Source organism: Anas platyrhynchos, chromosome 16 (assembly GCF_047663525.1).
Source record: "Anas platyrhynchos isolate ZD024472 breed Pekin duck chromosome 16, IASCAAS_PekinDuck_T2T, whole genome shotgun sequence".
Lineage (NCBI taxonomy): Eukaryota > Metazoa > Chordata > Aves > Anseriformes > Anatidae > Anas > Anas platyrhynchos.
Window position 1 is genome coordinate 9,426,020 of NC_092602.1, and position 24,657 is coordinate 9,450,676.

General features: G+C 59.0%; 1 protein-coding gene across 35 annotated transcripts in view; it reads left to right on the forward strand.

The window, feature by feature from the left end:
* IGLL1 (immunoglobulin lambda like polypeptide 1) overlaps positions 1 to 24,657 on the forward strand; it is an 88,909-nt gene that overhangs the window by 44,375 nt on the left and 19,877 nt on the right. Inside the window, exons 1-2 of one of the 35 annotated variants that reach the window (XM_072024560.1) lie at positions 5,265 to 5,333; positions 5,452 to 5,742. The exons of 16 other annotated variants lie outside the window; for them this stretch is intronic. In XM_072024560.1, the coding sequence (XP_071880661.1) occupies positions 5,288 to 5,333; positions 5,452 to 5,742 (337 nt within the window). In that variant the 5' untranslated portion in view covers positions 5,265 to 5,287. Of the gene's footprint in view, positions 1 to 1,132; positions 1,398 to 5,264; positions 5,334 to 5,451; positions 5,743 to 7,245; positions 7,520 to 8,570; positions 8,655 to 8,796; positions 9,109 to 10,652; positions 10,714 to 10,855; positions 11,147 to 13,439; positions 13,501 to 13,618; positions 13,914 to 19,047; positions 19,164 to 19,281; positions 19,579 to 22,901; positions 23,016 to 23,157; positions 23,462 to 24,657 lie in introns of those variants that run through there. 18 more of the 35 variants (XM_072024533.1, XM_072024562.1, XM_072024550.1 and 15 more) reach the window with 18 other exon arrangements.

Consider the following 24,657-nt stretch of genomic DNA (forward strand, 5'->3'; position numbering starts at 1 on the left):
GCCTCCCTGCCCTAGGGCATCACTGCAGGGGCTCAGCCCGCAGAAAGCACCAATAGACCACAATGTGTGGATCGCTAAAGAGCCAGGTCAAAGCTTCACCTTCAGACCATGACAGGCAGTGCTTACTCAGCTAGCCTCAAAGACGGTGAACCCGGGTGGAAACTTGGAGATCACCTGCTCTGGGGCTAGCGCTGCCAGTGATGGTAAATACATGTATTATTACGGCTGGTACCAGTAGAAGACCCCTGGCATAGCCCTGTCACCGTGATCTACCAGAACAACAAGAGACCCTCAGGCATCCCTTTGCGATTGTCTGGTTTTGCATCTGACTACACGGGCACATTAACCATCACTGGGGTCCAAGCCGAGGACAAGGCTTTCTATTACTGTGGGAGCTGGGACAGCAGTGCTGGTGCTTATATAGTAACACAGAGCAATGAGGGCATGAGGGATAGACCACACCTAGAAATGGAGGCTTTCTGCCCTTGTCCCTTAGGGCTGAGCAGGGCTTAGGTGCTGAGGCAGGTTCCTGGTCCCTCTGCATGACCACAGTTGTAAGTCTATTAATTTGTTGAGCCCCGTTTTCTCCACACTCTCCTGGCCCTCTCTAGCTTCTCTGGTTCATGGAACACAGAATCAGATGGCCTCTAACCTTGTGAGACCATGAGACACCATGCAGATCACTTGCTCTGGGAGTAGCTACAGTTATGTCTGGTACCAGCAGAAGATCCCTGGCATTGACCCTGTCACCATGATCTATGAGAACAGCAACAGACCCTCGGGTATCCCTTCATGATTCTCTGGTTCCTTGTCTGGCTCCACAGCCACGTTAACCATCACTGGGGTCCAAGCTGAGGACGAGGCCGTCTATTACTGTGGAAGTAGAGACAGCAGTGGTGCTGCTTTAGTGACACAGGGAGATGTGGAAGTGAGCAACAGACTGGTGCTAAAGACAAAGTTTTTCTGCCCTCTTCCCTCAAGGGGGCAGCTGTAGACTCTTCTCTTCCAGAGATGTTGATCCCTTTCTTAGTACATGAAGATGGTTTTGTGTGCAGGGCACTCGCTGAGCCCCGTTTTCTCCCCTCTCTCCTCTCCCTCTCCAGGTTCCCTGGTCCAGGCAGCGCTGACTCAGTCGGACCCGAAGTCGATGAACCTGGGAGACACCGTGCAGATCACCTGCTCCGGGGGTAGCTACGCTTATGGCTGGTATCAGCAGAAGACCCCTGGTAGTGCCCCTGTCACCGTGATCTATGAGAACACCAAGAGACCCTCGGGCATCCCTTCACGATTCTCTGGTTCCTTGTCTGGCTCCACGAACACGTTAACCATCACTGGGGTCCAAGCCGAGGATGAGGCCGTCTATTACTGTGGGAGCGGGGACAGCAGCACTGATGCTGGTATAGTGACAGAGAGCAATGTGGAAGTGAGGGACAGGCCACAGCTCGAAATAAAGGCTTTCTACACTTCTCCTCCAGGGCTCAACAGGACTGTGGGGATGAGGCTGGTTTCTGGCCCCTCTGCCTGACCACAGCTGTGAGTTTCCTCCCTTTCATGCCCCAGTGCCCGGGAGGTGTCTGGAGCTGGGCTGGGCTCAATTCATCATAGTCCGGGCCCGATCCCTTCTCCACCGTTTGTGGTATTCAGCATCCCCTTTTCTGGCAGGAGTTCTTGTGAGGCTGTGGAGCTCTTGCAAGGTGCTCTAAGTTCAGGGCCGTCAGTGCCTCGGTGTTGTAAGAGCCTCCAGGTTTGGGTTTGTCCAGCTACTGTGGGGTGAGGGTTGTGTGTGGGGGGCACTCGCTGACCCCATTTTCTCCCCTCTCTCCTCTCCCTCTCCAGGGTCCCTGGTCCAGGCAGCGCTGACTCAGTCGGAGCCGAAGTCGGTGAACCTGGGAGGCACCGTGCAGATCACCTGCTCCGGGGGTAGTGGCATCTACTGCTGGTTCCAGCAGAAGACCCCTGGCAGTGCCCCTGTCACTGTGATCTATGGCAACACCAACAGACCCTCGGGCATCCCTTCTCGATTCTCTGGTTCTGCATCTTGCTCCACGGGCACATTAACTATCACTGGGGTCCAAGCCGAGGACGAGGCCGTCTATTACTGTGGGAGCTACGAAAGCAGCTATGTTGGTATCACAGTGTCACAGTGCAATGGGGAAGTGATACAAAAACCTCCTGCCATCACAGGAGCAGCTGGGTCCCTACTGTCCCCTCAGATGGTGGCACGGGTCCCCGTCTCATTGCTGCTCTTGCAGCTCTGTGCTGCAAGTGGCTGTGCCTGCTGTCCCTGGTCTGCCCTCCCACAGAACCCCAGGGTTGTGCTCATCCCTCAGGGATGGGATGGCCCCAGCAGCACCTTCCCTGCCCCAAACTGCAGGGCCTGGTACCCCTGTGCTCCCAGGCTGCTCCCTGGGACATGAAGGCTGTCCTAGGGCATCACTGCAGGGGCTCAACCTGCAGAAAACACCAAGAGACCACCACAATGTGTGGTTCACTAAAGAGCTAGGTCAAAGCTTCATCTTCAAAACATGACAGGAGATGTTTTATGTGGCCACTGTACGAGGCTGGAGGGGCAGCTCAGGGCTGGCAATGGGGAAGTGATACAAAAACCTTCTGCCATCACATGAGCAGCTGGCTCCCTGCTGTCCTCTTGCAGGGTGGCACAAGTCCGTGAACCAGCACTTCCCTTGGGGCCCAGTGCTGCAGGTGGCCGTGCCTGCTGTCCGTGCTCTGCCCTCCCACAAATCCCCAGGGTTTTGCCCTTCCCTCAGGGACGGGATGGCCCCAGCAGACCCATCCCTGCCCCATGCTGCAGGACCCAGCTGTTGCGAGTAGCCTCAGCTATGGCTGGTACCAGCACAAGACCTCTGGCACAGTCCCTATCTCCGTGATCTATACCAACACCAACAGTCCCTCGGGAATGCCTTCACGATTCTCTGGTTCCACATCTGGCACCACAAACACTTTAACCATCACTGGGTCCAAGCCGAGGACGAGGCCCTCTATTTCTGTGGTGCCTGGGATGGCAGCACTGGGCACGGCGAGTCCCAGCAATGGGGAAGTGAGAGGCCAAGCTGCTGTGGTACCAGGGCCCCTCGGGTGCCTGCTGCTGCAGCTTGGGCCTGGTCGAGGGCCAGGAAATGCCCCCGTGAGCTGGGCCTGCTGTGTGGCACGTGCCCCGTTCCTGCACAAGCCCTCTGTGCTGCCTGCAGGAGCCAGGGCAGAGGAGCAGCAGAGTAAGGGGGAAGCGCAGGTGCTGGGGCTGGGGAAAGCCCCAGACGGCTGGGGCTGGCGCTGAGCTGGAGATCGTCTCCTCCCACCCTGCTCCATGCTGGGCCGGCTGCTGCCGCCTGCCCAGGGCCTGTCCCGTCTTGGTGTGAAGGCCTCCAAGATGGAGGCTCGGCACTGTGGTGGTTTTACTCGAGCGGGCAGCCGAGCCCCAGCACAACCGCTGTCTCAGCCCCCCGCCCCTTCAAAGAGGAAGGGGGACAAATTACAACACAAAGAGCTCGAGGTTTGAGATGAGAGTGATTTCACAGAATCATAGAATATCCCGAGTTGGAAGGGACCCGTGAGGATTTTCAAGTCCAACTCCTGGCACCGCACAGGTCTACCCAAAAGTTTAGACCATGTCATTAAGTGCACAGCCCAAACGCTTTTGAAATTCAGACAGGCTTGGTGCAGTGACTACGTCCCTGGGGAGCCTGCTGCAGTGTGCAACCACCCTCTCGGTGAAGAACCTCTTCCTGATGTCCAGCCTAAACTTCCCCTGCCTCAGCTTAACACCATTACAGCAGGTCCTATCACTGTTGTTTACAGAGAACAGGTCACCTGCCTCTGCACTCCTGCTCACGAGGAACTTGTAGACTGCGATGAGGTCCTCCCTCAGCCTCCTCTTCTGCAGGCTCAACAGGCCCAGCACCCTCAACTGCTCCTCATATGTCTTCCCCTCTAGGCCCTTCACCATCTTCGTTGCTCTCCTCTATACGCTCTCAAACACTTTAATGTCCTTCTTGTACTGTGGTGCCCAGAACTGCACGCAGTACCAGAGGTGAGGCTGCACCAGTGCAGAGTGGAGCAGGACAATCACCTCCCTCAACCGACTGGAGATGTTGTGCTTGATGCATCCCTGGATAGGGTTGGCCTTCCTGGCTGCCAGGAAGGGACACGTAGTGATAGGACAAGGGCTGATGGTGTTAAACTGATAGCAGGCAGATTTAGAGTAGATACCAGGAAGGAATTGTTCACTCAGTGGCAGTGAGGCTCTGCAACAGGCTGCCCAGAGAAGCTGTGGCTGCCCCATCCCTGAAGAGCCCAAGGCCAGGCTGGATGGGCCTTTGGGACACCCGGTGTGGTGGGAGGCGGCGTGCCCATAGTAGGGGGCTGGGGAAGGTGGGCGGTAAGGTCCCTTCCCACCCAAACCATGCGGTGATTCTGTGATTCCCCGTTTGCCAGCCTGTGCCCGTTTCCTCTCGTGCCAGTGCCTGTTGCCTCCGGGAAGCGCCTGGCTCCATTTCCTTGGTGCCCTGCAGGAGCGGTCCCTCAGCTAAGACACCTGCTGGCCTCTTGCTCTCGGGGCTGACAAACGCCAGCCGTCCCCGTGCGAGCGGCGCTCTGAGCCCTTCACCATCCTCAGGGCTCCTGCTAACGCAGCCGCGGCCGCTGGGGGCCTCCTTAACCCAAGGCACTTTGCTGGCCCCGGTGTGCTGGGGGTCCTGCCAGGCCCTGGGGCCTCTTCTGTTGAGCCGCTGCCACCTGCTCAGCCCCTGTGTGCCTGGGCAGGCACCGGCTGTGTTGGGGACAAGCAGCAGCGGCCACGGACATGTAAAGCTGTGTGAGGGGAAGATGGCAATGGGGTGCTGAGGCCGGAGGTGTCTGCACCTCACAGCGGTGCTGTGGGAGCTGTGAGTGCTGCGTAGTACCCACAGTACCCGTAGTACCCGTAGTACCCATAGTACCCATAGTACCCACCAGCCCCTGTGTCCCTGCTCTCCCTGGCTGCTTGGTTCCGTGAGTGCAGGGCCCCGTCTGAGGCAAGGGGCTGCGTGCGAGCGCTTTGCGCCTGGGTGCTGCCACGTGTCCCCAGCACGAGGCCGGGGACAACCCCCCTGTGCCTGCGGTGGAGGGGCCGGGCGGGGAGGAGGGGAGCGAGGCGCGGGACGTGGCCGAGAGCGCGGGGCCGCATTTGCATGGAGGGGCCGTGCTGCGGGCGGGCGGGGGTTTAAGAGGGAGTCGGGGTCCGCGGCACAGCCCCGTCGGCGTGGGGACGCACAGCTGGTGGGATCTCGCCATGGCCTGGGCCCCTCTCCTCCTCGCAGTGCTCGCCCACACCTCAGGTGCCCTGGACACACTCGCTGCACCCGGCCAGGCCCTTTGGGCTGCTGCGCGCTGAGGGCTGTGCGTGTGGGGCACTCGCTGACCCCGTTTTCTCCCCTTTCTCCTCTCCCTCTCCAGGTTCCCTGGTCCAGGCAGCGCTGACTCAGTCCGAGCCGCAGTCGGTGAATCCGGGAGGCACCGTGCAGATCACCTGCTCCGGGGGTGGCAGCTACTACGGCTGGTACCAGCAGAAGACCCCTGGCAGTGCCCCTGTCACTGTGATCTATGACAATACCAACAGACCCTCGGGCATCCCTTCTCGATTCTCTGGTTCGAAATCTGGCTCCACAGCCACGTTAACCATCACTGGCGTCAAAGCCGAGGACGAGGCCGTCTATTACTGTGGTGCCTACGACAGCAGTGGTACTGGTGGCACAGTGTCACATTGCTATGGGGAAGTGATACAAAAACCTCCTGCCATCACAGGAGCAGCTGGCTCCCTGCTGTCCCCTCCGATTGTAACGCAGGTCTCCATCTCAGCACTTCTCTTGGGGCCCAGTGCTGCAGGTGGCCGTGCCTGCTGTCCCTGCTCTGCCCTCCCGCAAAGCCCTAGGGCTGTGCCCATCCCTCAGGGACAGGATGGCCCCAGCAGCCCCGTCCCTGCCCCATGCTGCCGGACCCAGCTGCTGGGAGTAGCAAGAGCTATGGCTGGTAATCCTACCAGACCCCTGCCACTGGCCCTGTCACCATGATCTGTGAGAACAGCAACAGACCCTCGGGCATCCTTTCACGATTCTCTGGTTCCATATCTGGCTCCACAGCGACGTTAACCATCACTGGGGTCCAAGCCGAGGATGAGGCCGTCTATTACTGTGGTGGCTACGACAGCAGCTGGAGTGCTGTACAGTGACAGTGAGTTACAGGATGTGGGAGTATCCAAAGCCCTAGGAAGGTTTTCTCTCCTTCCTGTTGGTTGTACAGAGCTGTTCAGTAGTCAGATTCTTATTCCCTCCCTATGTTCCTGACTCTTAACGTTCTCCCCATTGTTTCTTGTTGTATGTGAGGTGTGCCTTGTTCCTGTCCCTAAAACATGCATGGATTTATATTGTCCCCAGTCAAACTGCCTGCCGCTGTTGATGCCTCTATTGCTGCTGCCTCCAGCTCTCCTTGAATTGGCCCTGGGACTCTGTCCATTGTCTGTGCGTGGGGCTGTGGGTCCCTGGGTGGGACCAAGATCTTTTGGCACTGGGACCATCCCCATCCTGCTGCTACATGGTGAGGGCTGTGCATGTGGGGCACTCGCTGAGCCCCGTTTTCACAGAATTACAGAATTCAATGGGTTGGAAGGGAACTTGAAAGATCATTGGGTCCAACCCCTCTCTCCTCTCCCTCTCCAGGTTCCCTGGTCCAGGCAGCGCTGACTCAGCCGGCCTCAAAGTTGGCAAACCTGGCAGGAACCGTGCAGATCACCTGCTCTGGAGATAGTGCTACCAGTGATGGCAAATATTGGTATGCCTGGTACCAGCAGAAAAATCCTGGCATTGACCCTGTCACCATGATCTGTGAGAACAGCAACAGACCCTCGGGCATCCCTTTACGATTCTCTGGTTCCTTGTCTGCCTCCACAGCCATGTTAACCATCACTGGGGTCCAAGCTGAGGACGAGGCCGTCTATTACTGTGGGAGCAGGGACAGCAGTGGTGGTGGTTTAGTGACAGAGGGAGATGTGGAAGTGAGCAACAGATGGTGCTAAAGACAAAGTTTTTCTGCCCTCTTCCCTCAAGGGGGCAGCTGTGGACTCTTCTCTTCCAGAGGTGTTGATCCCTTTCTTAGTACATTAAAAAGGTTTTGTGTGCAGGGCACTCACTGAGCCCCATTTTCTCCCCTCTCTCCTCTCCCTCTCCAAGTTCCCTGGTCCAGGCAGCAATTACTCAGCCGGCCTCAAAGATGGTGAACCCAGGAGACAACGTGGACATCACCTGCTCCGGAGGTAGCGCTGATAGTAATGGCAAATATTGGTATGCCTGGTACCAGCAGAAGACCCCTGGCACTGGCCCTGTCACCGTGATCTATAGCAATGACAAGAGACTCTCAGGCATCCCTTCACGATTCTCTGCTTCCACATCTGGCTCCACAAACACGTTAACCATCACTGGGGTCCAAGCTGAGGATGAGGCCGTCTATTTCTGTGGTGGCTACAGTAGTGGTCTTAAATTGGCACAGTGACACAGCGCAGTGGGGAAGTGATACAAAAACCTCCTGCCATCTCTGGAGCAGCTGGCTCCCCACTGTCCCCTCAGATGGCACAGGTCCGCGACTCAGCATTACCCTTGTGGCGTTGCCTGGTCTCTTTGCCCTACACTCCCGCAGAACCCCAGGACTCTGCCCATCCCTCAGGGATATGGGATGTCTGCAAGAGCTCCATCACAGCCCCAAGCTGCAGGGCCCAGGTACCCCGGTGCTCCCAGGCTGCTCCCGGGGCCCTGATGGCTGCCTCCCTGCCCGGCTACAGCCACTGCCCTGGGGCATCACTGCAGGGACTCGGCATGCAGAAAGCACCAAGAGACCACAATGTGTGGATCGCTAAAGAGCCAGGTCAAAGCTTCACCTTCAGACCATGACAGGGGATGTTTTGTGTGGCTGCTGTACGAGGCTGCAGGGGCGTCTCAGGGCTGGCTGTTTTGTGCTCCATCATGCCCCACAAGGACAGACCCCTGAGCTGCTGCAGCACTGGCTGTGTTTGCCCAGTGCCACAGCTTTGGGCTCATGCTGGGTCTGTGCAGGATCTCCAGCGGGCCCCTGGGGGACCTGGGCAGCCCCTGGCCCTGGTCCCTGTCCCAGCCATGTCCCCAGGGCCAAAAAGACTGCCCAGGACCCTGCTCCTGTCCTCATCCTGTTCCCTAACCCCAGCACCGTTGGCGTGGGCACGTGCAGCTGGTGGGATTTCGCCATGGCCAACTCCTTGTCTGTGTGGTCCCCTTAGCCCCTCCATTACAGCTCTCCCCGGCTGTTTGGCCTCGTAGCCACAGGAGCTGGGGCGGGGGCTCCGTGTGCTCCACTTCTGGGCCTGGGTGCTGCCATGTGTCCCCAGCACGAGGCCGGGGACAACCCCCCTGTGCCTGCGGTGGAGGGGCCGGGCGGGGAGGAGGGGAGCGAGGCGCGGGACGTGGCCGAGAGCGCGGGGCCGCATTTGCATGGAGGGGCCGTGCTGCGGCCGGGCGGGGGTTTAAGAGGGAGTTGGGGTCCGCGGCACAGCCCCGTCGGCGTGGGGACGCGCAGCTGGTGGGATCTCGCCATGGCCTGGGCCCCTCTCCTCCTCGCGGTGCTCGCCCACACCTCAGGTGCCCTGGACACACTCGCTGCACCCGGCCGGGCCCTTTGGGCAACGGGGCCCTGATCTCGTCCCACTGCTGCGCGCTCAGGGCTGTGTGTGTGGGGCACTCGCTAACCCCGTTTTCTCCCCTCTCTCCTCTCCCTCTCCAGGTTCCCTGGTCCAGGCAGCGCTGACTCAGTCGGAGCCGCAGTCGGTGAACCTGGGAGGCACCGTGCAGATCACCTGCTCCGGGGGTAGCGCTCACAGTGATGGGAAATATTATTATGGCTGGTTCCAGCAGAAGACCCCTGGCACTGCCCCTGTCACCGTGATCTATAGCAACAACAAGAGACCCTCGGACATCCCTTCACGATTCTCTGCGTCCACATCTGGCTCCACAAACACGTTAACCATCACTGGGGTCCGAGCCGAGGACGAGGCCGTCTATTACTGTGGGAGCTGGGACAGCAGTGCTAGTGCTGGCACAGTGACACAGTGCAATGGGGAAGTGATACAAAAACCTCCTGCCATCACAAGAGAAGCTGGCACCACGGTGTCCCTCAGATGATGGCAGATGTCCCCGTCTCATTGCTGCCCTTGCAGCTCTCTGCTGCAAGTGGCTGTAACTGCTCTCTCTGATCTGCTCTCCCACAGAACCCCAGGGTTCTGCAATTCCCTCAGGGATAGTATGGCCCTAGCAGCCCTGTCCCTGCCCCAAACTGCAGGGCCCAGGTACCCCAGTGCTCCCAGGCTGCTCCCCGGGCCCTGATAGCTACCTCCCTGCCCAGCTACAGCCACTGCCCTGGGGCATCACTGCAGGGATTCAGCCTGCAGAAAGCACCAAGAGACCACAGTGTGTGGATCGCTAAAGAGCCAGGTCAAAGCTTCACCTTCAGACCATGACAGGGGATGTTTTGTGTGGCTGCTGTACGAGGCTGCAGGGGCGTCTCAGGGCTGGCTGTTTTGTGCTCCATCATGCCCCACAAGGACAGACCCCTGAGCTGCTGCAGCACTGGCTGTGTTTGCCCAGTGCCACAGCTTTGGGCTCATGCTGGGTCTGTGCAGGATCTCCAGCGGGCCCCTGGGGGATCTGGGCAGCCCCTGGCCCTGGTCCCTGCCCCAGCCACGTCCCCAGGGCCAAAAAGACTGCCCAGGACCCTGCTCCTGTCCTCATCCTGCTCCCTAACCCCAGCACCGGGGCTACCTCTAGGTCTGAGGCTGAGGGCTCCTGCACATCACCGGTTCCTGAATGTCCTGTGTAGGGACATTTGCTGCATTCCTGTGAGCATGCTGGGGCAGAGGAATAAGGGATCTGTGGGGGAAGTAAGAGATGCACAAGTGCAGTCCTATCCCCATCCTTGTTCCCAGGACCTTGGTACACTGTGGGAGGGATGGGCAGAGCAGCACCAAGCACCCTGCAGCCCTGGGGGAGATCTGCATTTGCTAACAGCCCCACTCCCTGCCCCACGTGCTGCTGCCCTTGCCTTCTGCATGTCAAGCTGCCCGGGGCTCTGGGGTGGCAGATAACAACCAGATGAGGAGCTAGGAAGCAAGCAAGCAGGGGCTCTGCTGCGGCCCTTTCCCAGCCCCCTGGGACAGGCTTTCCCCATGGCAGAGCCCAGTTTGGTGCCATCAGACCCTGTGGATGCTCCCCATGGCAGTTCTCTGGCAAGGATTAGTCCTTCCAGCCCAGCACGGGCACCGTCTCCTCGCCGTGTGGTCCCCTTAGCCCCTCCAATCCAGCTCTCCCCGGCTGTTTGGCCTCGTAGCCACAGGAGCTGGGGCGGGGGCTCCGTGTGCTCCACTTCTGGGCCTGGGTGCTGCCACGTGTCCCCAGCACGAGGCCGGGGACAACCCCCCTGTGCCTGCGGTGGAGGGGCCGGGCGGGGAGGAGGGGAGCGAGGCGCGGGACGTGGCCGAGAGCGCGGGGCCGCATTTGCATGGAGGGGCCGTGCTGCGGCCGGGCGGGGGTTTAAGAGGGAGTCGGGGTCCGCGACACAGCCCCGTCGGTGTGGGGACGCGCAGCTGGTGGGATCTCGCCATGGCCTGGGCCCCTCTCCTCCTCGCAGTGCTCGCCCACACCTCAGGTGCCCTGGACACACTCGCTGCGCCCGGCCGGGCCCTTTGGGCAACGGGGCCCTGGACTCGTTCCACTGCTGCGCACTCAGGGCTGTGCGTGTGGGGCACTCGCTGACTCCGTTTTCTCCCCTTTCTCCTCTCCCTCTCCAGGTTCCCTGGTCCAGGCAGCACTGACTCAGTCGGAGCCGCAGTCGGTGAATCCGGGAGGCACCGTGCAGATCACCTGCTCCGGGGGTAGTGGCAGCTATGGCTGGTTCCAGCAGAAGACCCCTGGCACTGCCCCTGTCACTGTGATCTATGGCAACACCAACAGACCCTCGGGCATCCCTTCTCGATTCTCTGCTTCCACATCTGGCTCCGTGTCAACGTTAACCATCACTGGGGTCCAAGCCGAGGACGAGGCCGTCTATTACTGTGGGAGCTACGAAGGCAGCTATGTTGGTGTCACAGTGATACAGAGCAATGGGGAAGTGATACAAAAACCTCCTGCCATCACAGGAGCAGCTGGCTCCCTTCTGTCCCCTCAGATGGTGGCGCAGGTCCCCGTCTCATTGCTGCCCTTACAGCTCCGTGCTGCAAGTGGCTGTGCCTGGTCTCTGTGCCCCTTCTCTCCCCTCCCGCAGAACCCTAGGATTGTGCCCATTCCTCAGGAATGGGATGGCCCCAGCAGCTCCATCCCTGCTCCAAACTGCAGGGCCCTGGTACCCTGGTGCTCCCAGGCTGTTACCCGGGCCCTGATAGCTGCCTCCCTGCCCGGCTACAGCCACTGCCCTGGGGCATCACTGCAGGGACTCAGTCTGCAGAAAGCACCAAGAGACCACAATGTGTGGATGACTAAAGAGCCAGGTCAAAGATTGACCTTCATATTGTAATAAATGGCTCAGTCTTCAAATAGGACTATAATCAAAGTTTACAATTTATTAAAGGAATAGAGGTAAGGAAACAGCACTGGGTGTGCTGGGAGTCTCTGCTCCACAAAGACTCAACACCAGTTACATCAAGCAGGTTATTTTTATGCTCCTAGGCTAATACATATTCATTACTTCTTATAAAAAGAAACAGGGTTATTATAATTAGTTTCTGGAATCCAAACCCTCCTACTGGAACATGCGTATCAGTCTCTGGTGGTCCCTCTGGGGGTCTCTGGGGGTCTCTTGTGCTGAAGGCTCATAGTCTTCCTCCCTCTTGTCCTTCTCTTTTGTCCAACTTGGTTGCATGTCAGAAACTTGTGCAGCGTCCCCTGCAAGCTTTGTCTTTTAGTTGTTCTTCAGCTCTCCCCATCTCCTTTATCTCCTGGCCAGATATCAGAGACTTGCATAGTGTCCCGTGCAATAGTCATAATAGTTAGCAGTTATTCTGAAACCCCCCAGATATCAGAGACTTCAATGAAAAGCCTCCAAATACATTTCTCTTCAAACTCTCTACTGACACGACTTGCTAAAACATTCCTTTGCAACATACAAGAACTATATACATTAACCACTCTGTTTTTCTTAGAGTTGTGGTTATGCAAGGGTATGTAAGACAGAAGGTCACATTCATCATACCATGCGGCCATAGCATTGTTCCATACTGACACGAATCAGATGAACATATTTCAAAAGACCATGACAGGGGATGTTTTGTGTGGCTGCTGTACGAGGCTGCAGGGGCGTCTCAGGGCTGGCCGTTTTGTGCTCCATCATGCCCCACAAGGACAGACCCCTGAGCTGCTGCAGCACTGGCTGTGTTTGCTCAGTGCCACAGCTTTGGGCTCATGCTGGGTCTGTGCAGGATCTCCAGCGGGCCCCTGGGGGATCTGGGCAGCCCCTAGCCCTGGTCCCTGCCCCAGCCACGTCCCCAGGGCCAAAAGGACTGCCCAGGGCCCTGCTCCTGTCCTCATCCTGCTCCCTAACCCCAGCACTGGGGCTACCTCTGGGTCTGAGGCTGAGGGCTCCTGCACATCACCGGTTCCTGAATGTCCTGTGTAGGGACATTTGCTGCATTCCTGTGAGCATGCTGGGGCAGAGGGATAAGGGATCTGTGGGGGAAGTTAGAGGGGCACGGGTGCAGTCCTGTCCCCATCCTTGTTCCCAGGACCTTGGTACACTGTGGGAGGGATGGGCAGAGCAGCACCAAGCACCCTGCAGCCCTGGGGGAGATCTGCATTTGCTAACAGCCCCACTCCCTGCCCCACGTGCTGCTGCCCTTGCCTTCTGCATGTCAAGCTGCCCGGGGCTCTGGGGTGGCAGATAACAACCAGATGAGGAGCTAGGAAGCAAGCAAGCAGGGGCTCTGCTGCGGCCCTTTCCCAGCCCCCTGGGACAGGCTTTCCCCATGGCAGAGCCAAGTTTGGTGCCATCAGACCCTGTGGATGCTCCCCATGGCAGTTCTCTGGCAAGGATTAGTCCTTCCAGCCCAGCACGGGCACCGTCTCCTCGCCGTGTGGTCCCCTTAGCCCCTCCAATCCAGCTCTCCCCGGCTGTTTGGCCTCGTAGCCACAGGAGTTGGGGCGGGGGCTCCGTGTGCTCCACTTCTGGGCCTGGGTGCTGCCACGTGTCCCCAGCACGAGGCCGGGGACAACCCCCCTGTGCCTGCGGTGGAGGGGCCGGGCGGGGAGGAGGGGAGCGAGGCGCGGGACGTGGCCGAGAGCGCGGGGCCGCATTTGCATGGAGGGGCCGTGCTGCGGGCGGGCGGGGGTTTAAGAGGGAGTCGGGGTCCGCGGCACAGCCCCGTCGGCGTGGGGACGCACAGCTGGTGGGATCTCGCCATGGCCTGGGCCCCTCTCCTCCTCGCGGTGCTCGCCCACACCTCAGGTGCCCTGGACACACTCGCTGCGCCCGGCCGGGCCCTTTGGGCTGCTGCGTGCTGAGGGCTGTGCGTGTGGGGCACTCGCTGAGCCCTTTTTCTCCCCTCTCTCCTCTCCCTCTCCAGGTTCCCTGGTCCAGGCAGCGCTGACTCAGCCGGCCTCGAAGTCGGTGAACTTGGGAGGAACCGTGCAGATCACCTGCTCCGGGAGTAGCTACGGTTATGGCTGGTACCAGCAGAAGACCCCTGGCAGTGCCCCTGTCACCGTCATCTATGGTGACAGCAACAGACCCTCGGGCATCCCTTCTCGATTCTCTGGTTCGAAATCTGGCTCCACAGCCACATTAACCATCACTAGCGTCCAAGCCGAGGACGAGGCCGTCTATTACTGTGGGAACTACGACAGCAGTGCTGGTGCTGACACAGTGACACCGAGCAATTGGGAAGTGATACAAAAACCTCCTGCCATCACAGGAGCAGCTGTCTCTCTGCTCTTCCCTCAGATGGTGGCACAGGTTTTCGTCTCAGCACTTCTCTTGGGGCCCAGTGCTGCAGGTGGCCGTGCCTGCTGTCCCTGCTCTGCCCTCCTGCAAAACCCCAGGTCTGTGCCCATCCCTCAGGGACAGGATGGCCCCAGCAGCCCCATCCCTGCCCAATGCTGCAGGACCCAGCTGCTGGGAGTAACAAGAGCTATGGCTGGTAATCCTACCAGACCCCTGGCACTGGTCCTGTCACCGTGATCTATGATAGCACAAAGAAAAACTCTGGCATCCCTTCATGACTGTCTGGTTCCACATCTGGCTCCACAAACACGTTAACCATCACTGTGATCCAAGCTGAGGATGAGGCTGTCTATTACTGTGGTGCCTGCGACAGCAGCATTGATGTTTGTGCGTGTGGGGCACTCACTGAGCCCCGTTTTCTCCACTCTCTTCTCTCCCTCTCCAGGTTCCCTGGTCCAAGCAGCACTGAGTCATCCAGCCACGAAGACGGCGAACCTGGGAGGAACCGTGCAGATCACCTGCTCCGGGAGCAGCAACAGCTATGGCTGGTACCAGCAGAAGACCCCTGGCAGTGCTCCTGTCACCGCAATCTATAGTGACACCAACAGACCCTCGGGCATCCCTTCATGATTCTCTGGTTCCAAATCTGGCTACACGGCCACATTAACCATCAGTGAGGCATAAGATGAGTAGAAGGCCGTCTATTACTGTGCTAACTGGGACAGCAGTACTGTGCTGGTATAGCAACAGAGGGCAATTGGGAAGCGAGGGTCAAGCCACAGCTAGAAATGGAGGCTTTTTGCCCTTGACCCTCAGTGCTGAGCAGGGCTTTGGCTCTGTGAAATGTTCCTGGCCCCTCTGCAGGACCAGAACTGTGAGTTTCGTGAATCACTGAGCCCCATTTTTTCACCTCTCTCCTCTCCCTCTCCAGGTTCCCTGGTCCAGGCAGCACTGACTCAGCCGGAGTCAAAATCAGTGAACCCAGGAGAAAATAAAACAAAACAAAAAAACAATTATGTTGCACACAGCATCTGGGAGAGGGAGAGGATTGAAGAACAGCATTGCAGGCACCAAGGTCAGTGAAGAAGGAGGGCGAGAGTTGCTACAGGCTCCAGAGCAGACGTCCCCTGCGACCTGTGGAGAGACCATGGTGCAGCAGCTGCCCCCCTGCAGCCCATGGAGTACCACGGTGGAGCAGGTTCCACGCTGCAGCCCATGGAGGAGAACACGGTGGAGCAGGTGGACCTGCCCCGACGCAGGCTGTAGCCTGTGAAGGACCCCTGCCAGAGCAGATTCCGGGCCGGAGCTGTACCCATGGAGAGGAGCCCACGCAGGAGCAGGTGACCTGGCAGGAGCTGCTGCCCGTGGGGGAGCCAGGTTGGAGCAGTTTTCTCCTGAGGGACGGACCCCGTGGTACGGACCCATAGCTGGAGCAGTTCTGGAAGAGCTGCTGCCTGTGGGCAGCCCATATTGGATCAGTTCATCAAGGACTGCATCCCGTGGGAGGGACCCCACAGCACAGGGGATGAGAGTGACTGAGAAGGAGTGGCGGAGAAGCGTTATGGACTGACCATAACCCCCGTTCCTCTCTTCCCCCGCGCTGCTTGGGGGGTGGAGGTGGAAGAGAGCGGATGGGGGGAAGATCACAGAATCACAGAATCATAGAATCACAGAACTGTAGGGGTTGGAAGGGTCCTCGAAAGATCATTGGGTACAACCCCCCTGCTAAAGCAGGTTCCTCAGAGCAGGCTGCCCAGGTAGGTGTCCAGACAGGCCTTGAATATCTCCAGAGAAGGAGCCTCCACAATCTCCCTAGGCAGCCTGTTCCAATGCTCCATCACCCTCACCGTGAAGAAGTTCTTTCGCATGTCAGTGCGGAACTTCCCGTGCTCTAACTTGCAGACATTGCCCCTTGTCCCATCCCCATAAACCTCTGAGAAGAGGTTGGCTACATCCTTCTGTCCCCCACCCCTCAGATATTTATATACACTGAGGAGATCCCCTCTCAGTCTTCTATTCTCCAGGCTGAACAGACACAGGTCTCTCAGCCTTTCTTCATAGGGAAGATGCTCCAGGCCCTGTATCTTCTTTGTGGCCCTCCGCTGGACTCTTTCCAGGAGATCCCTGTCTTCCTTGTACCGGGGAGCCCAGAACTGGACACAGTACTCCAGGTGAGGCCTGACCGGGGCAGAGTAGAGGGATCACCTCCCTTCACCTGCTGGCCACGCTCCTTCTAATGCACGCCAGGATCCCATCGGCCCTCTTGGCCACAAGGGCACAGTGCTGGCTCATGGTCAACCTGTCGTCCACCAGGACCCCCAGGTCCTTCTCCTCAGAGCTCCTCTCCAGCAGGTCGTCCCCCAGCCTGTACTGATACTTCGGGCTGTTTCTTCCCAGGTGCAGGACTCTACACTTGCTCTTATTAAATCTCATTTCGTTTCTTCCTGCCCATCTCTCCAGCCGGTCCAGGTCTCGCTGAATGGCAGCACAGCCTTCTGGCGTGTCAGCCACTCCTCCCAGCTTTGTGCCATCGGCGTACTTGCTGAGGGCAGACACTATTCCCTCATCAAGGTCATCGATGAAGATGCTGAACAAGACCGGACCCAGCACCGACCCCTGGGGAACACCGCTAGTCAAAGGCCTCCAGCCAGACTCTGCTCCTCCGATCACCACCCTCTGAGCTCAGTCAGCCAGTTCCCAACCCACCTTGCCGTCCCCTCCTCTATCCCACACTTTCTCAGCTTTGCTATCAGGATGTCATGGGAGACAGTATCAAAAGCCTCGCTAAAGTCAAGAAAGATGGCATCCACCGCTCTCCCCCCATCTAAGATGCTTTTCGTTTCTTTGCTTTGTTTCTCACTTCTCTAGCTTGTTAGTAATAGGCAGTAAATCTTACTATCTCCCTGTGCTGAATCTGTTTTGCCTGTCACAATAATTGTTGAGTGATCTCCCAATCCCTTGAGCCTGTTGCATAGTATTTTTCTTCCCCTTTCACTTTGAGGAGGGGGAGAGAGAGAGCGGTTCTGATGGAGCTCGGCTGCCCACCCGAGTAAAACCACAGCAACCGCACAGATCACCTGCTCCAGGGGTAGCAGCAGATATGGTTATGGCTGGTACCAGCAAAAGACCCCTGGCAGTGCCCCTGTCACCGTGATCAATAGCAATATCAACAGACCCTCGGGCATCCACGATTTTCTGGTTCCAAATCTGACTCCACTGCCACATTAACCATCAATGGGGTCCAAGCTGAGGACGAGGCCGTCTATTACTGTGTGAGCTTTGACAGCAGTGCTAGCGCTGACACAATGACACAGCAATGGGGAAGTGATGCAAAAACCTCCTGCAATCGGTGACAAAGAGCTCGAGGTTTGAGATGAGAGTGATTTCATAGAATCATAGAATATCCCGAGTTGGAAGGGACCCATGAGGATCAAGTCCAACTCCTGGTACCACACAGGTCTACCCAAAAGTTTAGACCATGTGACTAAGTGCAGAGTCCAATCACTTCTAAAATTCAGACAGGCTTGGTGCAGTGACTACGTCCCTGGGGATCCTGCTGCAGTGTGCAACCACCCTCTCGGTGAAGAACCTCTTCCTGATGTCCAGCCTAAATGTCCCCTGCCTCAGCTTAACACCCTTACAGCAGGTCCTATCACTGGTGAATACAGAGAATAGGTCACCTGCCTCTGCACTCCCCCTCAAAGGAAGTTGTAGACTGCGATGAGGTCCCCCCCCAGCCTCCTCTTCTGCAGGCTGAACAGGCCCAGCACCCTCATCCGCTCCTCATACGTCTTCCCCTCTAGGCCCTTCACCATCTTCGTTGCCCTCCTCTGGACACTCCCCAACAGTTTCATGTCCTTCTTGTACTGTGGTGCCCAGAACTGCACGCAGTACCAGAGGTGAGGCCGCACCAGCGCAGAGTACAGCAGGAGAATCACCTCCCTTGACCGACTGGAGATGCTGTGCTTAATGCATCCCAGGATAGGGTTGGCCTTCCTGGCTGCCAGGAAGGGACACGTAGTGATAGGACAAGGGCTGATGGTGTTAAACTGATAGCAGGCAGATTTAGGGTAGATACCAGGAAGGAATTGTTCACTCAGTGGCAGTGAGGCTCTGCAACAGGCTGCCCAGAGAAGCTGTGGCTGCCCCATCCCTGAAGAGCCCAAGGCCAGGCTGGATGGGCCTTTGGGACACCCGGTGTGGTGGGAGGCGGCGTGCCCATAGTAGGGGGCTGGGGAAGGTGGGCGGTAAGGTCCCTTCCCACCCAAACCATGCGGTGATTCTGTGATTTCCCGTTCTTTGACCCATGCCCATTACCTCTCGTGCCAGTGCCTGTTGCCTCCGGGAAGCGCCTGGCTCCATTTCCTTGGTGCCCTGCAGGAGCGGTCCCTCAGCTAAGACACCTGCTGGCCTCTTGCTCTCGGGGCTGACAAACGCCAGCCGTCCCCGTGCGAGCGGCGCTCTGAGCCCTTCGCCATCCTCGGGGCTCCTGCTAACGCAGCCGCGGCCGCTGGGGGCCTCCTTAACCCAAGGCACTTTGCTGGCCCCGGTGTGCTGGGGATCCTGCCAGGCCCTGGGGCCTCTTCTGTTGAGCCGCTGCCACCTGCTCAGCCCCTGTGTGCCTGGGCAGGCACCGGCTGTGTTGGGGACAAGCAGCAGCGGCCACGGATATGTAAAGCTGTGTGAGGGGAAGATGGGGCAATGGGGTGCTGAGGCCGGAGGTGTCTGCACCTCACAGCGGTGCTGTGGGAGCTGTGAGTGCTGCGTAGTACCCACAGTACCCGTAGTACCCGTAGTACCCGCCAGCCCCTGTGTCCCTGCTCTCCCTGGCTGCTTGGTTCCGTGAGTGCAGGGCCCCGTCTGAGGCAAGGGGCTGCGTGCGAGCGCTTTGCGCCTGGGTGCTGCCACGTGTCCCCAGCACGAGGCCGGGGACAACCCCCCTGTGCCTGCGGTGGAGGGGCCGGGCGGGGAGGAGGGGAGCGAGGCGCGGGACGTGGCCGAGAGCGCGGGGCCGCATTTGCATGGAGGGGCCGTGCTGCGGGCGGGCGGGGGTTTAAGAGGGAGTCGGGGTCCGCGGCACAGCCCCGTCGGCGTGGGGACGCACAGCTGGTGGGATCTCGCCATGGCCTGGGCCCCTCTCCTCCTCGCGGTGCTCGCCCACACCTCAGGTGCCCTGGACACACTCGCTGCGCCCGGCTGGGCCCTTTGGGCTGCTGCACGCTGAGGGCTGTGCGTGTGGGGCACTCGCTGACCCTGTTTTCTCCCCTCTCTCCTCTCCCTCTCCAGGTTCCCTGGTCCAGGCAGGAACTACTCAGCCAGCCTCGAAGACGGTAAACCCAGGAGACAACGTGGACATCACCTGCTCCGGGGGTAGCGCTGATAGTAATGGCAAATATTGGTATGGGTGGTACCAGCAGAAGACCCCTGGCACTGGCCCTGTCACCGTGATCTATAGCAACGACAAGAGACCCTCGGGCATCCCTTCTCGATTCTCTGCGTCCACATCTGGCTCCACAAACACGTTAACCATCACTGGGGTCCAAGCTGAGGATGAGGCCGTCTATTACTGTGGTGGCTACGGTGGTGGTCTTAAATTGACACAGTGACACAGCGCAATGGGGAAATGATACAAAAACCTCCTGCCATAGCAGGAGCAGGTGGCTCCCTGCTGTCCCCTCAGATGGCACAGGTCCGTGACTCAACAATGCCCTTGGGGCCCAGTACTGCAAGTGCCTGTGCATGGTCTTTCTGCTCTGCCCTCCTGCAGAACCCCAGGGCTGTACCCATTCCTCAGGGAAGATATGGCTGCAACAGCCCTGTCTCTGCCCCAAACTCTGTACAGGTTCCTCTGTGCTCCCAGGCTGCTCCCGGAGCCCTGATAGCTGCCTCCCTGCCCAGATACAGACACTGCCCTGGGGCATCACTGCAGGGACTTAGCCTGCAGAAAGCAGCAGGAGACCACAATGTGTGGATCGCTAAATATTGGTATGGCTGGTACCAGCAGAAGACCCCTGGCACTGGCCCTGTCACCGTGATCTATAGTAACGACAAGAGACCCTCGGGCATCCCTTCATGATTCTCTGGTTCCTTGTCTGGCTCCACGAACACGTTAACCATCACTGGTATCCAAGCCAAAGACAAGGCCGTCTATTTCTGTGGTGCCTGGGATGGCAGTACTGAATTTTCACAGTGACACAGAGCAATGGGGAAGTGATACAAAAACCTTCTGCCATCACAGGAGCAGCTGTCTCCCTGCTGTCCCCTCAGATGGTGGCGCAGGTCTCTGACTCAGCACTTCCCTTGGGGCCCAATGCTGCAGGTGGCCGTTCCTGCTGTCCCTGCTCTACCCTCCAAAAGAGTCCCAAGGCTGTGCCTGTGCCTCAGGGACGGGATGGCCCCAGCACACCCATCCCTTACCCATGTTGCAGGACCCAGCTACTGGGAGGAGCAACAGCTACAGGTGGTACCAGCAGAAGATACCGGCACTGGCCCTGTCACCGTGATCTATAGCAACACCAACAGTCCCTCGGGAATGCCTTCACGATTCTCTGGTTCCACATCTGGCACTACGAACATGTTAACCATCACTGGGTCCAAGCCGAGGACCAGGCCATCTATTTCTGTGGTGCCTGGGATGGCAGCGCTGGGCACGGCGAGTCCCAGCAATGGGGAAGTGAGAGGCCAAGCTGCTGTGGTACCAGGGCCCCTCGGGTGCCTGCTGCTGCAGCTTGGGCCTGGTCTAGGGCCAGGAAATGCCCCTGTGAGCTGGGCCTGCTGTGTGGCATGTGCCCCGTTCCTGCACAAGCCCTCTGTGCTGCCTGCAGGAGCCAGGGCAGAGGAGCAGCAGAGTAAGGGGGAAGCGCAGGTGCTGGGGCTGGGGAAAGCCCCAGACGGCTGGGGCTGGCGCTGAGCTGGAAATCGTCTCCTCCCACCCTGCTCCACGCTGGGCCGGCTGCTGCCGCCTGCCCAGGGCCTGTCCCGTCTTGGTGTGAAGGCCTCCAAGATGGAGGCTCGGCACTGTGGTGGTTTTACTCGAGCGGGCAGCCGAGCCCCAGCACAACCGCTGTCTCAGCCCCCCGCCCCTTCAAAGAGGAAGGGGGAGAAAATACAAGACAAGGAGTTTGAGGTTGAAGTGAGAATTGTTTAATTAAAGAGAAAGCGAATGTGGAGTAAAAGAAACAAAAGAATCAACAAGGCCATGCAGAAGCACATGGTGAAAGGAAAAATATTACCACCTACTTCCCCTCAACAAGCAATGTTCGGCCACATCCTGGGAAGCAGGGCCTCAAAACGCGTAGCGGTTGTTCAGGAGGACAGCCCCCTCCCCGCCAGAGCCCCCTGTTTATTGCTGAGTGAGACATCAGGAGCTATGGGACATCCCTTTGTTGGGTTAGGTCAGCTGCCCTGGCGATGTCCCCTCCCCATCCCTTGCCCACCCCAAGCCTGCTGGCTCTAGGGGGCTTGGAGGGAGTCCTGATGCTGTGCCAGCACTACGCAGCAAGAGGCACCACACTGGAGTGATACCAGTGCCGTTTCCACTACAAGTGCAGAGCACAGCACTGTGTGGGTTGCTGCAGGGAAAGGTGACTCCAGCCCAGACAGACCCAACACAGGCGGCTCTCCGGGACAGGCATTGCATGCGTTTCACGAGCCTCACTGCAAAAAGGCTTTTTGCTCCACTGAACAGATTTTGACCAAAACGATCGGCAGGCTGGAGCACATCTCCTGCAAAGATAGGCTGAGGGAGCTGGGCTTGTTTAGCTTGGAGAAGAGAAAGCTCTGAGGAGGCCTTGTTGCAGCCTTTCAGCATTTGGGAACGACTTATAGGAAACAAGGAGACAGATATTTTAGAGGGGCACATAGTGATAGGACAAGTGGTGATGGTGTTAAACTGATAGCAGGCAGATTTAGGTTAGATACCAGGAAGGAATTGTTCACTCAGTGGTGGTGAGGCTCTGCAACAGGCTGCCCAGAGAAGCTGTGGCTGCCCCATCCCTGAAGAGCCCAAGGCCAGGCTGGACGGGCCTTTGGGACTCCTGGTGTGGTGGGAGGTGGCGTGCCCATGGCAGGGGGTTGGGGAAGGTGGGCGGTAAGGTCCCTTCCCACCCAAACCATGCGGTGATTCTGTGATTCCCCGTTTGCCAGCCTGTGCCCGTTTCCTCTCGTGCCAGTGCCTGTTGCCTCCGGGAAGCGCCTGGCTCCATTTCCTTGGTGCCCCTGCAGGAGCGGTCCCTCAGCTAAGACACCTGCTGGCCTCTTGCTCTCGGGGCTGACAAACACCAGCCGTCCCCGTGGGAGTGGCGCTCTGAGCCCTTCGCCATCCTCGGGGCTCCTGCTAACGCAGCCACGGCCGCTGGGGGCCTCCTTAACCCAAGGCACTTTGCTGGCCCCGGTGTGCTGGGGGTCCTGCCAGGCCCTGGGGCCTCTTCTGTTGAGCCGCTGCCACCTGCTCAGCCCCTGTGTGCCTGGGCAGGCACCGGCTGTGTTGGGGACAAGCAGCAGCGGCCACGGACATGTAAAGCTGTGTGAGGGGAAGATGGGGCAATGGGGTGCTGAGGCCGGAGGGGTCTGCACCTCACAGCGGTGCTGTGGGAGCTGTGAGCGCTGCGTAGTACCCATAGTACCCGTAGTACCCGTAGTACCCGTAGTACCCGCCAGCCCCTGTGTCCCTGCTCTCCCTGGCTGCTTGGTTCCGTGAGTGCAGAGCCCCGTCTGAGGCAAGGGGCTGCGTGCGAGCGCTTTGTGCCTGGGTGCTGCGACGTGTCCCCAGCACGAGGCCGGGGACAACCCCCCTGTGCCTGCGGTGGAGGGGCCGGGCGGGGAGGAGGGGAGCGAGGCGCGGGACGTGGCCGAGAGCGCGGGGCCGCATTTGCATGGAGGGGCCGTGCTGCGGCCGGGCGGGGGTTTAAGAGGGAGTTGAGGTCCGTGGCACAGCCCCGTCGGCGTAGGGACGCGCAGCTGGTGGGATCTCGCCATGGCCTGGGCCCCTCTCCTCCTCGCGGTGCTCGCCCACACCTCAGGTGCCCTGGACACACTCGCTGCACCCGGCCGGGCCCTTTGGGCATCGGGGCCCTGATCTTGTCCCGCTGCTGTGCGCTCAGGGGTGTGCGTGGGGGGCACTTTCTGACCCCGTTTTCTCCCCTCTCTTCTCTCCCTCTCCAGGTTCCCTGGTCCAGGCAGCAATTTCTCAGCCAGCCTCAAAGTCGGTGAATCCGGGAGGCAATGTGGAGATCACCTGCTCTGGGGGTAGCGCTGATAGTAATGGCAAATATTGGTATGGCTGGTACCAGCAGAAGACCCCTGGCACTGCCCCTGTCACCGTGATCTATAGCAACGACAAGAGACCCTCGGGCATCCCTTCAAGATTCTCTGGTTCCTTGTCTGGCTCCACAAACACATTAAGCATCACTGGGGTCCAAGCCGAGGACGAGGCCGTCTATTACTGTGCTAGCTGGGATGGCAGTACTAAATTGTCACAGTGACACAGCGCAATGGGGAAGTGATACAAAAACCTCCTGCCATCACAGGAGCAGCTGGCTCCCTGCCGTCCCCTCAGATGGCGGCGCAGGTCCCCATCTCATTGCTGCCCTTGCAGCTCTGTGCTGCAAGTGGTTATGCCTGGTCTCTCTGCTCTGCCCTCCTGCAGAACCCCAAGGTTGCACCCATACCTCAGGGATGGGATGGCACCAGCAGACCCATCCCTGCCCCAAACTGCAGGGCCCAGGTACCCCGGTGCTCCCGGGCTGCCCCCGGGGCCCTGATAGCTACCTCCCTGCCCCGCTACAGCCACTGCCCTGGGGCATCACTGCAGGGACTCAGCCCACAGAAAGCACCAAGAGACCACAGTGTGTGGATGACTAAAGAGCCAGGTCAAAGCTTCACCTTCAGAACATGAGAGGAGATGCTTTGCCTGGATGTTGTACGAGGTTGCATGGGCAGCTCAAGGTTGGCCGTTTTGTGCTCCATCATGCCCCACAAGGTTAGACCCCTGAGCTGCTGCAGCACTGGCTGTGTTTGCCCAGTGCCACAGCTTTGGGCTCATGCTGGGTCTGTGCAGGATCTCCAGCGGGCCCCTGGGGGACCTGGGCAGCCCCTGGCCCTGGTCCCTGCCCCAGCCATGTCCCCAGGGCCAAAAGGACTGCCCAGGACCCTGCTCCTGTCCTCATCCTGCTCCCTAACCCCAGCACCGGGGCTATCTCTGGGTCTGAGGCTGAGGGCTCCTGCACATCACCGGTTCCTGAATGTCCTGTGTAGGGACATTTGCTGCATTCCTGTGAGCATGCTGGGGCACAGGGATAAGGGATCTGTGGGGGAAGTTAGAGGGGCATGGGTGCAGTCCTGTCCCCAGCCCTGTTCCCAGGACCTTGGTACACTGTGGGAGGGATGGGCAGAGCAGCACCGAGCACCCTGCAGCCCTGGGGGAGATCTGCATTTGCTAACAGCCCCACTCCCTGCCCCACGTGCTGCTGCCCTTGCCTTCTGCATGTCAAGCTGCCTGGGGCTCTGGGGTGGCAGATAACAACCAGATGAGGAGCTAGGAAGCAAGCAAGCAGGGGCTCTGCTGCGGCCCTTTCCCAGCCCCCTGGGACAGGCTTTCCCCATGGCAGAGCCAAGTTTGGTGCCATCAGACCCTGTGGATGCTCCCCTTGGCAGTTCTCTGGC